General features: G+C 46.0%; 1 protein-coding gene across 1 annotated transcript in view; it reads right to left on the minus strand.

Moving 5' to 3' along the window:
- Positions 1-11467, minus strand: part of LOC104494124 (ATP-binding cassette sub-family A member 5-like) — a gene marked incomplete at its 3' end in the record, with an annotated part of 11962 nt that extends 495 nt beyond the window's left edge. Inside the window, exons 1-14 of the mRNA XM_010136913.1 lie at positions 11363-11467; positions 10468-10672; positions 9147-9305; positions 8856-8953; positions 8035-8264; positions 6471-6612; positions 5553-5741; positions 5071-5218; positions 4168-4336; positions 2525-2583; positions 1865-1975; positions 1505-1680; positions 1010-1129; positions 180-327 (exon numbers count right to left, since the gene is read on the minus strand). Coding sequence (XP_010135215.1) covers positions 180-327; positions 1010-1129; positions 1505-1680; positions 1865-1975; positions 2525-2583; positions 4168-4336; positions 5071-5218; positions 5553-5741; positions 6471-6612; positions 8035-8264; positions 8856-8953; positions 9147-9305; positions 10468-10672; positions 11363-11467 — 2059 coding nt within the window. The remainder of the gene's footprint in view (positions 1-179; positions 328-1009; positions 1130-1504; positions 1681-1864; positions 1976-2524; positions 2584-4167; positions 4337-5070; positions 5219-5552; positions 5742-6470; positions 6613-8034; positions 8265-8855; positions 8954-9146; positions 9306-10467; positions 10673-11362) is intronic.
- Positions 11468-14274: the final 2807 nt, after the last annotated feature.

Below are 14274 nucleotides of genomic sequence, written 5' to 3' on the forward strand. Positions count from 1 at the left end.
ATGGAGAGTGGGGGGGGGGGGGGGAAAAAAAAAAAATCAAGAAGGCCCTTTGAATCAGAAGATTGTCAGTTTGCTCCAAAGCCCAACTCTACAGCTCAAATCACGGCGCATTCCTCGGCTGGAGAAGCGCCGCTTTTTGCTCTGTAACGTGGGTGGGTTGGTGACCAGGGCATCGAGGCAGGACTCACCGGCGAGGATATCCGCCTCATCCATGAAATGGGTGCTGAAAACGGTCACGCGATTCGCTTTTCTGTTCTTCAGGAGGTTCCAGACGATGTGCCGCGAACACGGATCCATTCCCGCAGTCGGCTCATCCAGCAGTAAAACCTTGGGGCAAAGCCAAGAAGCGTTTGCAAAGCCACATCCACGTGCAGGGTGTTGACCTCAGGAGATCCCACCTAAGTAATGATCCTGGGCTTTGTGCTTGAAGCCTAGTTAGTCCTCTAGAACATAAGGACCATCCTAGAGCCAGCAAGGCCGTTATCCTCACTGCGCTTGGAATAAATTCATCGCCTGCTGTGACATGCTAATGCCATAGTCTGTTTTACTCTGTTTCTAATACAATTATGTTCAGCTATGGATTCACTCCTATTAAGGGATGGTTAAATACACACAGATGCTTTTAAAATCCCAGAGGGCTGTCACACGCATTGTGTTTAAATACAGATCTCAAAGAGTCCTCGTTCTTACAGGGCAGAAATCACAGATCTGTAACACAGAAGAGCTCCCTGGCTCCATTCCTGCGGCAAGCACCCGGATGGTTTTGCAAGGAAAGTCTCTGACTTCCACTGTTGGGGGCTATATGTTATCTGCCAGGAATGACATAAAACTTGTCACCCTATTTATTTCACAAGGAGATCAAATCCAGAGCTCCTGCCATCACCTAAGCCATTAACATCCTCAAGCACAAAGGTCAAGACTGTATTTGTTTAAACCACAAACGAAGAAACAAACAGCATTAAGTCCTCCAAGTAGTAAGATGCAGAAATTACATGTCCGTCACACACACCTTTGGGCTCCCGAGAACAGCAACTCCCACTGAGAGCCGCCTCTTCTGCCCCCCGCTTAATTTTTTAGCTTGGTTGTCTCTGATAGGCTGCATGTCTAAATCCAGCAAGACTTTCTGCACCTTTAAAACATAAGAAACATATTTATTGTTAAAAAAGGCTATAATTTTTTATTTAAACCAGACTATTAACAATTAACATTCTAATTAACTGTCCCTAATTCACAGTGTAGACTGTATCTCTACATCCAGGGCAGGGTCTTACACTCCAGCAAACCTGAAGGAGTGAAAAGGTGTCTATGCTCGAGCACAGATGAAAGATTTAAAATGTTTCACGAGCGTTTTAGTTTCCTAGGAGAAATTAACAGTTTATCTTTGTAAAAATACTGTCTACCTCTTGTGAAATAGTATTTCCCTGCAGACTTGTTTTAAGGAAGCGTCTGTGCTGTGTGAGGGTGTTTTGCTCTCCGGGCACGGATCTGTGCCCAGCTGACTTACCTCTTGGATCAAATCGTTCTGTGGGATTCCTTTAATTGCAGCAAATATGGAGAGATTCTCCTCCACAGTTAAAATGTCAAAGTGTATGTCGGCCTGGGGGCACACCCCTGCAATCTGTCGCACTTCAAGCATTTCATCGATTTCGGTGACTTTGTGCCCATAGACAGAGACAAACCCTAAAAAACAAAAGCCAGGAGCAATTGGCTGAGAGGTTTTATACAGCCAGAGATCAGGCAAATCTGAAGTGGACCCTTTCAGGCATTATCCAGAGAAAAATCTGGTGCATCCTGAAACAACCACGACAGTGCACAGCACTGGTTTTCAAGGGGACTGGGAATCTCCTGAACTGGAGCAGCTCACCGTCCGTCGGTGGACACAGCCCGCAAAGGATGTTCATCAGAGTTGTCTTCCCGGTCCCGCTGTGCCCGAGCAGAGCCGTGATCTGACCTTCGTAGATGTCGAAGGATAAATCTGGTCCCCAAGGCAGATGCAAGAGAAAGAGCAGATGTTAGCGATGTGCTCGTGGCACCCGGAGCCGGCTCCTACGGGAGCGGTAAATTCAAATACTGACATATAGGGTATGCATTTAGCTCTGCTCAAAGGGACCCCTTACCTCCAGGACCCAGCATGGCACGGGACTGCAGGGGCTGGGACAGTCCCTGCACCGGCTGCGGGGTGGCTGAGTTTAAAAGCCAGATGGGGAAACGAGATGACAAGAGGAGGGAGATGGGGCAGAGAAGTTCGTATCACTAATGACACGGGCAGAGGAGGAATAATGGGGATGATGCCAGCACCGTTTTTAGAGATGGAGGGCTCCTCTTTTTGGGGTACCACTTTAATCAAGATTACTACCGAAGTGGTGAGAGAAGATACGCACAAGCACGTCTGGCATTCATGCTCCAAGGTCCCACCCCATAAAAGAAACCAAAAAGCCCGAACTGAAGCACAAAAGACCACTCAACAATTCCGCTATTGCTCCTCCGCGTCTGATAAGCAGCTAAAAAGCCAAAATGTTCTTACTTCGGAGAGCCTCCACTGTTTCCCCCTTTTTCCTGAATGTTTTCTGAACACAGCTGATTCTGAAAGGAGACACGTCATTTATAAACTGTGGCAGGATCTTTATAGGTCATTTTGAATGATCAACACTTGGCAACAGTCACAACAAGACGACCACACTAACGTGGCAAGAGACACGTTAAGGACCCATAGAGGCAAGTCAAGAGACAGGACACCTTGTCACAGAACTCAGTCCATCTCCACCCTGATACCAGAAAGCTTTTTCTGGACAACTTTCAAGGTATTTCCTATGACGACAGACTGAATTACTTCAAACCCATGTTTCTTCCACATGGTAGAAAAATGCACTAGAGGTTTGCCCAGCTAGAAAAGGGGATGGCTACTCCCCAATAATTTCACAACACAGAAGAAGACTCAGAGCCACTGTAGAGAAGAGGTGTTAGCAGAACAGACTCCAAAAACATGATTACTGACAGTTCTTGAGCAAAATTTGGCAAAAGAAAGGAGGTGTTTTTCTCTTCAAGAAAGGTAAAAATTTTTCTTTCCAGTTGTTTCTTCCTATTGCTTTTCAAAATGAAAAAAACCTAACGGGTTTATCTGAAGACAGCACATGAAGGACGGGGTTTGGAAGCCTGGTCATTGTGGAAATGAGGCTGGGGAGTGGATTACAGGGGTGAGCAGCAGGGAGGAGATCTGGGTATGAACGAAAACAAATCCTGTACACGTAAAGATGACAAGATAGTGTGAAAATGATGGAGAGCTGGCGGCGGGATGAAACGAAAGAGTCCGGGGGGGTTGAATAGTGCAGAAACAGGCACAATGTTCCTATGTGAACACTGGGATTAAAACTGGCCCCTTCAACCTATGGCAGATGCCCAAAAAGACATGGATAGCGCGGACAACAAGACTCGTTCTGCTCACTAAGCTCAAATACTTATTTGAGACTAGTGGAGCCAACCAGGAGGAGCGAAGACGCAGAGTTCCTCAGCTCGCGTCAGACTATGCCGTAGGAAAACGATGGAAACAAGGGCTAAAAGACAGACACTGAAAAAAATATCTGAGAGACACTAAAAAGCCATGACATTCCAGATGCGAGACAACAGGTGACACAAAACGCAACGTGGAAGATGAGCACATGGGTATCTATTTTTCAGCTTTGTTTGACTCTCTTAGATACGGCAGCTGGGTAAAACCTCCATGAAGTTCTCCTCTGGTCTATGGAGAACACAACAGCATTCACACAAACCTAGAAATCAGCTTTTTCTCCTCAAATGCGTATTACCAGAAACTAAACCCTCCCAGAAGAGTAGGCGTTTCAACATCTGCAAGTGCTTACGCCTCTCGTGGCCTCAGTGGAACTGAGGGAATGGAAAACCGGCCGGTTTTGAGAGGACTCCAGCTGAAGGAACACAATCCACAAACAAACCCTTTCTTTAAGCCCAGTGATTTATCCTTGGAGAGTATCCACGATGGGCTTCACTGAAACTGGAGCCCGGCCGCGCTGTGTGTGCGTGGAGGGCTCTGCAATGCATACCATATGCTATTTGAATCCAGGAGAACTGAGGGTGGTTTTCAAATTACACGTGAAAGCGTCAGGGACCCAGGTGATCTGCTCATCTGCAGGTGGGGCAGGGCAGGGATCGTACCTGATGGCTTCTTTCCCCTGAAACTCAGAGGGCACGGGTTCGACTATCTCACTGAAACTTAAGCTGCCGTTGATGCTGCTCTCGTACAATTCCTTGTAATTTTTTCTGCGCTTCGACCAGAACGAGGGCTTCATGAAGAAAAACGGTGTGCGGCGTAGTCCAAACTCCCCTGGATAATAAAGGGGAAAAGACCAATTCTTAACAGTAACTGCAGATATTCCTCAGCTTTTGGGTTGCAGCTATAAAAGCCATGAGCTGTCCTGTTGAAGGTCTAGGAGCCAGCCTGCACCCCCATTCTGGAGGGATTTTGGTGTCAAGTTCCCACCGTTGTTGCTGGCAGGTTCCCATTTTGCTGAGTATTTAAATATATGTGCAAATCTCTTTCTATGAAGAGAAATCCTCCAAGCTGAAAGAAGGGGGACTTAAACACAGGCAGTACAGAGCCCGCGGCAAAGGGAGCTGAAGGGCTTAACCAGGCATTAGTCACAAGATTAACAACCTTAGTCTGTGTTTTGTGTTAAACTACTGCCATCACCGGGAAAGGTCTGGAGCAGGCAGAGGAGTCTTTGATTTTCAGCCCTGTAACAGCAAATTACAAAGGCTGAGGCATCAGTGAACCCCGTAAGAAAGGGGGAAACAAAAGGAGGGAAAAGCCTGAGAGGCCATCAACTCTAACCACACTAATACCCCTCCTCACATCGTAGGTTTAATAGAATATATATTATTTCACCTAAAAGTACTCTGTGTCACAGCATAAAATACATTTGCAAACAGCAGAAAATCTATTGCAAAGCCCTCCCTTCTCTGCAGTTGAGGAGAAATGCCACCAGCCACGTCAGCCTGGGGCTCAGCACTTCAGCAACTGGTGACACTGGCACAGTTCAGTCCTTCTCATGGACGTACCTGGGATAACCTGGTCCAGGTAGACAGCTACGAGCAGGTAAAATACACTATCCAGCACCAGTAAAATCAGAGAGATAACAAGTGGGTACGGTCCGTCGTTTAGGTTTGAAAACGTTGCACCATCTTTGTAATCTTCTAGATGCATGACCTGCCAACACACCCAGAGGGAGATGTTACACACCAGCACCGCACCCGCCTGCAAAGACACGACAGCCTGGTGCAACGGGGTAAAAAAACCAGTAAAGAAAAAGTAATGAAGTCACCGCAACAAACACAAAGAGTAACAGTTGCTTGATGGTGCACTGGATTTTACTTGATATTAAATTGCTTTGGGAAACCACTAAAATTGGCATTTTTCCTCATCATCATCAGCTTGCAAAAAAAAAATAGATAAAGAATATCCACATCAAGAGCTATTTGAAGACACTGCAAGGCAGCTGAGCATGGTGAGGTTGTAATTGGAAGAGCAGAAGATTATTTACCTGCGCAACACCGATCAAGAAGCTGCACTGACACAAGGGGCTGAGAATCCACACAAAAGACTTGGGGAAATCTTCCAGCAGGACAATATTCAGGCCCACAAATCCAAAAGCCAGCGTCGCCAAGAACTCCACTATACCCACGTGCTTCGACTTCTTAAACAGAGGTGTCAGCATAAGGGCGAAGAAAACCTGAGGGCAGATTAAAAACATGTAAGAAGATACGACATTAAAAAAATAACAACACAGGGTATAGAAAAACTGAAGTAAACAGATGATAGTTTCAGTTTTGCCTCTGATAACCACGTAATTTTCCTGGTACAGCATTCACCCACGTCCCACCCTTCCCTTACAAACAGGCCACGGGGAGGGACAGATTTCCCAAAGGTGCCAGAGCACAGGAAACATTATAAAAGAAAAATAAAGAGTGGTATGGCTGAGCGTGGATAGACACCCTGGCCAGCACCCCTCCCGTCAGTGACAGACAGCACAGAAACAACTCTCTCTGCACTGGCTGCTTATCAACTCAAACAAGCAATTTGCAGTATAAATTAATTCTCTGACCTTTAATTAGGGTTTTAACATTACATTATAGAGTAACAGGAAAAGCGTAGAAGAGGGCATGGGTTTGGACTTCAGAACGGTGCTGTGCATTTTCAGTTAAAAAACCAATTATTATAAACTCAAATATTTTGGTGAGGAAAGATGTTTCTCATAGTGATGGTCAAGAGCTGTACAACACCCTGAACCAGAGTGGACCCAGGGAAGGGGCTGGGGACAGGTGAGACACCCACCACCACCCTGGTCCTGCAGAAGCTATGTTTGTTCCCAGTGCTTTAGTGGAGAGAAGATCATCACACAGGAAAGGAAAAAAAAACCCAGGATGGGATGGCTGAATTCAACAAGTCCAGGAATACTTACCGAAGAGATTCCATACAGGAAAAAAAGCAGAAATATCACAAAGGCACTGCTCTGGGGGAAGAGGGAGGAGGCCGTCGCAATCACCGCCATAAGGATGGACATGACAAAAATCAGGCTCATGTAGAGCAGCACCCAAGAAAGCCTGGGAGCAAACAGGAGGAAAAAAAGACAGAAACCAGTTAATGAATTCCCAGCCTGACTTATTCACACCCAAAACCAGCGAAAACCACCACTCTGTGGTATTCCAGACAGCTGCACCAAAGGACAACCCTGCAGCAAAACAAGAGCCCCCAAATCAAAAGAGCTCTTGTAATCGTCCCCATAATTGTTCTGGGCATTAGAGCGCACACACATCAGCACCAACGGCATCCAAACCATACACAATTAGATGATTCATGACTTTTTTTTCTTTAAACTTGCATAATTAATTCCCTGGTACAATCAAAAGGGTAACTGAGGAGCAGGTTTCAATAATTAAAGAAATTCTGTTGAAAATTTAATACACCAGTCATCCCAGCAGCTGGGCAGGGTAATCAAATCCTTTTCACAACCAGCACTGCATGTCTGTGAGCAACTCTGACCTCGGGAAACAAGCCCTTTACAGGTAGTAAAGCCCCACAGAAGCACGTTCCTGAGCTCCGTTCAGCAGCCGATCACCGCTGCATTTCCAGCGTGCCTTTGTGGATCACTCCCATTCCACACTGGGAAAAGTGGCATCACTTTTTCCAGACCAGAGATGCCCAGTGCTGATGCACCAGCAGACTGATGCCGCGGGTGTGGGACTCGACTAAACAACATTTGTCACCAAGGTTGTGCCATGAACACATAGAACTGGCTGCCAGGAAAGACATAAACCAAAAGCAAGCAGAAGCACGCAGCGCAGACAGCCCCAGCCGGCTCCTACGGCGCAGCAGGGAAAGACGCTAAAATACTGTCAGCCGCTGCAGCACAGGGCAAACCGGACCCGTTTACATCCCTGCGACTGTCAGTGATTTCAAATTGGTTCGGCCTCTCATTGGGAAAAAATAAACCACGCCGACACACTTCAGATTATGACAGTTCTTATCGTGATAAGGAAACAAATTAAAACCTGTTGCTTCAGCTGCTCTGTCACAGCAGAATTATAGAATCAGAGCCATTCAATTATGTGTCAGGAAAAGTGCTGCCAAGCTCTGAAGAGACACTGCAGGTCACCCACTGAGCCTCCCAAACCAGAGGTAGTGAGCCAAAAAGAGTTAAAAACAATAAAAAATAAACTGCAAAAAAAAAAAAATCTCACATTTAATCATCACGTTTAATCCCTCTAAGTCTGGTGTAACTTTACATGTGACAGTATTACACTGGTATTTACTTATTGAAATACTCTGATTTTCATGATTATTTCATCTATGTTAGATTTTTATAGACTATCCCACTTTGAGGCTGTTTTCCATTAATCAGACTGAGAAAAAAAAATTGGATGATGGGATAGAGAAGTTTTCCCAGAAAGTATTATTTTTTAGTATTTCTTTATATATTTTCTATTTCTTTTGTAAAGAACAGGTTACACCAAAGACTCACATACCAAAAGGCAGTGTCATGAAGTCCCAATATTTTCAGGAATTCCTTCAACCTTCTCTCCTTTTCTGCCACAATATGAATTGCCAAGTAATACCCGAAGGGCGAGAAAGCGATCACCAGGTAAATTAAAATGATCGCCCGAGGAAAGTTATCTATTTCCACCACCGCAGCCTCTCCCATCACCATCGCCCTCGTCAGTTCCAGTTGTTCCCAGACTGATTGGTTAGTCTTCAGCTAGAAGGAAGAGAAGGAAGAGTAATTTTTGCATCCCTCCAGCCCAGGCAGCCAGCACCGTGCTCAGCCCCGTCTCCATCCTCACTGACAGAGAGATCTGGAGACCCCAAAACCTCAGTGTTCCCAAATCCCAAAAGCACAGAAAGTGGAGAAGATCTGAAAAGATCTGAACAGAGATAAAATAAACCATTCTGCTATTCCCATCACCTAAAAAGATGAGACTCGCTCTCTCCGTGAGCAGGATGGGAGAGGGACAGGGAGAAGGGCTTTGCTGACAAATACTGACAACAGAGGAGCAAAGGCAAATTCTGCAGCCCCTTCTGGTGCAGCATCTTCAGCAGCATTTTGGGACGAGCACTGTTGAGCCTTTGCATTTTGGTGACTGCTGTGACATGTGGCTCAGGCTCTCTTGGGCAAAATGAAGACAAATGTCTGCATTACTCAACCGGACAAGAACACTTCGGTGCAAAATATGGCACCACCACGCAGGAAATAGTCACAGTGAACAGACAGCATCACAAAAGCAGTCAGAGCCAAAGCACCCAGGATTTGAACCTCCCAGGTTTTAGTCCATTCCTGTTGCAGGGTCACCTGTATAATCGCCGCATCGATGCAGGCTTGCAGAGCCGTGAATCCCGAGCTCCAGTACGTCACTGAGTCACACCCTTTCCGCAGGTTGGAGCAACTCGCTGCAGAATAAAGCAGAGATTTCACAACGTTCCAGCTGTCCTTTCCCCAACACAAAGACGGGGCACAGCTTGAGGCCATCCCTTACCAGTGGTGGAAACAACTTACTTAAACCACCACAGGCAACATCAGGCCAGAAGAGGAAAAGAGGGAATAATTTTTCAGTTTACCCCCTTGCAGAGCACGCACGCATACCTCTCGACTCCGTATAAATGGAAGACATGGCAACCGTATCGGGGAACCTCAGCTGGTAAGACATGGCACCGGTGAACACGACACCCACGAAGTTGGAGGGTTTGAAAGCACTGGCCTCTTGCAGCTCTTCCTCACTCAGATACTCCTCTGTGATGATGCCTGCGAGACAGAAGCTGTTACCACGTTGATTTAGGGATCAGCACAGCAGGGAGAAAAACAGCAACCATTTTAAAGCATCAAGGAAATCATTAATGATTTATGTGGTTTTGGAGATACAGACAGACATGTATGTATATATCTAACTCTCTACCTATCTCTTGGGTTGTATTTTGTCCCAGTGAAGGCAGTGTCCTCCTGCATACAACCCTGCAGGAGCGTCGCTCAACAGCCGGGCAGATAATCCTAATTCACCCCCAAGTCTCTGCTTTTCTCCCCCATTTTTTGCTGCTCCAAGAACTTCTGTGTCCCAATCCTCTGCTGGCCAATGGAGGGTTTATTCTCCAGTACCAGCACTTCTCAAGAAGGGTGGATCAAGAGATGCACAGTGCTGAACATACCAAAACAAGGTATTTTGCACCGACTTCAGCAGAGGGGGAGATGAAGATGGGCTGCAAAGGCAGAAAGCGGAACCATTGCTCCAAGCAGCTGACTGCGCCCCTAAGGAAAATGCACGTCGGGCTGGGCTGTTTCTTCATGGTACCTTTGAAGCATGAATCAAAGATAGCAAACTAAAAATATACAGGAGTGGTTTTGGAGAGGTAAGTTCCTGCTAGATGTGTGAGCTGTGAAGGCAAAGCAGTTTAAAAGAGAAAAAACCAACCAAACAAACAAATCCCAAACAATTGCTTTCAAAAGAAGAGGTGACCCAGTGTTAATGGGAATTGGCATTTAAAAAAATAATTAAAATTGTTGTTTTGGTAGTAACAACAGGATAAGAAACATAACCTCAAACATCTGCAAGGCAGCAGCATCTCCCAAATTTCCTCGGGGATGTCACAGGACAGGCATAAATCAGCCCTAGAGCTGTTCTGGGGCTTTTTGCACATTGCCTTTGGGTCCTCCTGAAACCATTCCTGCAGCCCCAGCACTCTCCTTGGCTGCAAGAGGAGAATGGGAACCACTCTGAGCTGGCGGTGCCAGAACATTTGCCAACCAAGCAGAAAAAAAAACAAAACAACCCACTTTCACAGTCTGTTCTCTATCTGTGATGGAAAATAAATGCCTTCTTTCTATCAGCGGCAGCAACAGGGAGCTCCCTCTGCAAGCACAAGCCTCAGCATGAGATACCCTGAGACAAAGAAAACGCATAAGGTCTGAATACCATCTTCAAAGTTATCGAAAGCCACTTTCTTCATGATTTCTCGAGCCATTCGGGTCGGCGGCGTGTATCCGATGACAAAATTCACCAGCATGGAAGTGTCCAGCGTGCCGAGGTTGGTGTTGGCCACCTCACCGTATTTCCTGTGCGGGTGCATCATGCTCATCAGAATGAGCCAAAACAAGAAAAAGAGTGGGAAAAGGACCTCCTGTGTAGAGAGAAATGGAGCAAGAACTTCACAGAGCAGTCGCAGAGACAAAACTTTCCACAAGTTTGGCTTAGTTACATGAAGCTTAAAGGTGGGACCGTGAGTTTAGTTACTGCATTGTAAAGTCCCCTGAATATTTTCAATGCAACAGTGATTTAAACAGCGAGTCCTTCCCTGGCACCGAAGCAGGATTTTAATCACGGGCAGCGGTAGCCTAAGAAGCCATTTGAAGGTACAAAGGGATAATTCTACATGCTTTAAATAGCAGCAAACTTGTGCTATTTGGGAAGCAGCAAAACACAAACCATGAACCAAGTCCAGCCAGGCATTACTGTCTCTTCTCACCTCAAAATTCATCTTAAAGTATCACACCCTCACCTAACACAGGGCTGAACGGCTAGAACAGATAAAAGGCTTTTGGAGAGGTCTAATCCCGCCATGCTGCTCAGTCATGGGGCAAATGCTTTTAGAAGCGCACCAAGATTGCAACATTAATGCAAGGACATTGTCTGGGTAATGCCTTCCACATCGGGATACACCTTCAACCAAAGGGTCACAAAATACCTTCTGAAAATGCTTATTTCAACCCAAAATTCAGAGCAGTCCTTGAAGCTTCAGCACTGAGCATCGCCTCTGACTGAGGAGCCTCTCGCAGACACGAAGGCAGCAGGAAACAAGCTCTCAACTTACCTGAACGCTGCTTTTTTTAGTCCGACACTTAATGAGGCAGTTCTTGAACAGCAGAGCTCTGGTTTGTCTCCACACTCCTGCTTCTCTAGGAGCTGCTGGTGCCATTTTGCAAGACTAGTTTCTTGAAGAAAAAACTGACATACCAAATCTGTATTAAATGACAAAATCATTTAAGAAGCAAAAGCCAGGCAGTCACAGCATTCAGTGTCTTGACTTTTTATATTTTCATATACATTTTCATTTTCAATTCTTCACTCTTCAAATACAGAAGCTCATTACATGAGGAAATTGCGATGAGAGCACCAGGGAAAGTGGCTGGGAGAGGCGCCCCAGGACGCCGTCGGAGCAATCCTCCACCCACGGGCAGGGTCAGCTCTACGTGACCAAACCTGGGCTTATTTTCATTTTGCTACATATAAATTACAAGCCAAAGTATTTATCTCAGAGCATAGTTCCAGTGCCCATCACATGGGCTCAGGGCAGCCAGCCAGACTGATGCATCCGAAAAACAAGAGCCATCTCACCCCGGGCAAACTGCTCAATTTACCGTGAGTAACCCCGTTCCATTCTGGAGCAGATCCAACACTACTTATTTTCATTATTTTTTTACCTTTTCATTAGGCCAGCTGCACGGCACATTATTACAAAGATAATCTTTTGTTATAAAAAAAAAAACCAAAACTGAAACTGCTCTGCCAGGAGACTGCCCCATTCCACCACAACGTACCTGCCTGCGGAACCACCAGGTTTCTCTCCTGTTCTGCCTCCACCTTGCTGTCCGAGGTTCGGAGTGCCTGGTCCACCTACATCTCCCTCTGTTTCTTCACCTGTGGAGCTGAAGTATAACGGTGAGCTGCTCAGCAGCGGCAGCCCGAGCTCCAGCGTGGCTCTGCAGACCACCCCCGCTTCCAGCTCCCCGACTGCTCCGGCCGTAAGCCCCCTTATGGGCTCTGCCACAGGTGAACAACTGAGCCAGTTCTCAATGTTTCAGCCCACACAGGGTGCAGAATCTGAAGGTTTATCCCTGTTTCAGGTTTTACAGCTCCCGACACTCATTCCAAAAGCGGACTGAAGTTTTTGGTGACTGCATGTGCAGAGCAGCTCTGCGGCAGGACCCAGTTTCTCTGTTATCTGTTAGACAAGGCACAACTCGAGCTTCCTTCCCCAGCTGTCTATTAATACGGATATCTATTTTTGGAGTCCAGACATCACCTAACTACAGAAACACATGAGGTTGCTCAGATGTCAGCGTCGCTGCTACAAGCTGAGCTTGAAGAACTTCAAATACACAAATTGCGTACAGACGGGCAGCTCGATGGGAGCCTGCTCTTCCCTGAGCGTAGGAGGGAGGAGAGGGGAGAAGTGGCTGCAGGGAGCTGAACCCGCTGCTCCCGGGTTCCTCTGCTGGGTGTCGGGTGCTCCGCAGAGCAGTGACACGCAGCACCAGGACCTGCGTGCGACGCGGTTGTGCATTGCCGACAGCGAAGCCTTGGGAAGAGATTCTCACCCAGAGCCTGGAATGCTCAGTCCCACTGAGTCTACTTAAGAAATAAAAACCAATAAATAAATTTCCTTTCAATAAAAAAAAAAAAAAACAACCTGCAAAATGCTTAAGCATCAAGCTATGACAATAGCTAATTCTTGCAGGAAAAATGCATACAACTCCTCTGGGTATTTTTGGAGCAAGAAATGCTTCAGAATGACAGCGGAGTATTTTAAAAAACAAGAGCAGCAGCTATTGCTTCCAGGTTGTAAACAATAATTTGCTTCTCCCCTCTGCTCGCAGGGCGTTAAGTGCCTGGACTTCGCTGCTTGCTTTCAGGAGCACATTCCAAGAGCACTTACAAGAGCAGAAGCTCCACTGAGGTCCTCGCTGATGCTACATGATCGCATTAAAGCATCAACCCCAATGCCTTCGCTTAGTCACACTCCTCTGTCTTACTGATATCCAGAAAAACTGGCAAAGCTGATTTAATCAGACCCAATCCCTAACACTAGTCACCATTTCTGTAATTATCTTCTATCCAGTTATAAGAAAATAAACCAGTAATCCCTCCACATCTTCAGTGGCACATTTCTATGCTTTAACTTACATCCCCTAGGTTGGAGGAAGGGTTGTTTAAGAATGATTATTAATTTCTTGATATCATTCCTACCATCTCCATGTAAGCTAAAAATGCTACATATCAAAGAAGCATCACTTGAATAGGGAAAAATTCTATCTGGGTAAAAAATCCCCAACCCTCCTAGAAACACCAGATGAGAAAAACGACCACATGGGCTGAGCAGAAAAAGAAGCTGCCAAGACATTTATGGGAGTAACGTGGACAAAATGAAAATACTCTTAACCTGCAAAAGTCCCCCACAGTCAAGCCACCTCCTTACGACCTTGCAGTGACAGAAGCAGCTGAAGCACAGCTACTCGTGGCATCTCCATCAAAGCAATCTCAAGGAAGTTACTGGGTTTGTACTTTAATTCCACATTGGAAATTCTAGTGCTTCTTACAGAGAAGAAATAACGGGGAGATGACAGTTAGCAAGACTTCCCCAGACATCAGTGGCCTTCAGGACTCAGTTCACGTGATTTAGCGCTGCATATTACATTGACCTTGTTTATAAAGCTAAAAACCAAACGAACAGAGGGGTATGCGGTGAGCCCCAGCTGAGCTGCGGCTTGGGAAAAAAAACCCAACTTATCAGTCAACACACCTGCAGAAAGGTGAGAAAATAAATTATTGATCTTGTTGCAAGACAATAACCTCAATGATACAAAAAACTCTGATGTGCTTTTTACCAGTCTTAAATTATTTAAACTAAATGCTTTACTTATGCATTTTTTAAAAAGGGCTGAATTTTCTTCCACATCTGAACCCCAAGGGACCCAGAGGCGTCTCGGGCTGAGCAGCACCGCG

This window comes from Buceros rhinoceros, unplaced genomic scaffold, assembly GCF_000710305.1.
Source record: "Buceros rhinoceros silvestris isolate BGI_N320 unplaced genomic scaffold, ASM71030v1 scaffold30495, whole genome shotgun sequence".
Lineage (NCBI taxonomy): Eukaryota > Metazoa > Chordata > Aves > Bucerotiformes > Bucerotidae > Buceros > Buceros rhinoceros.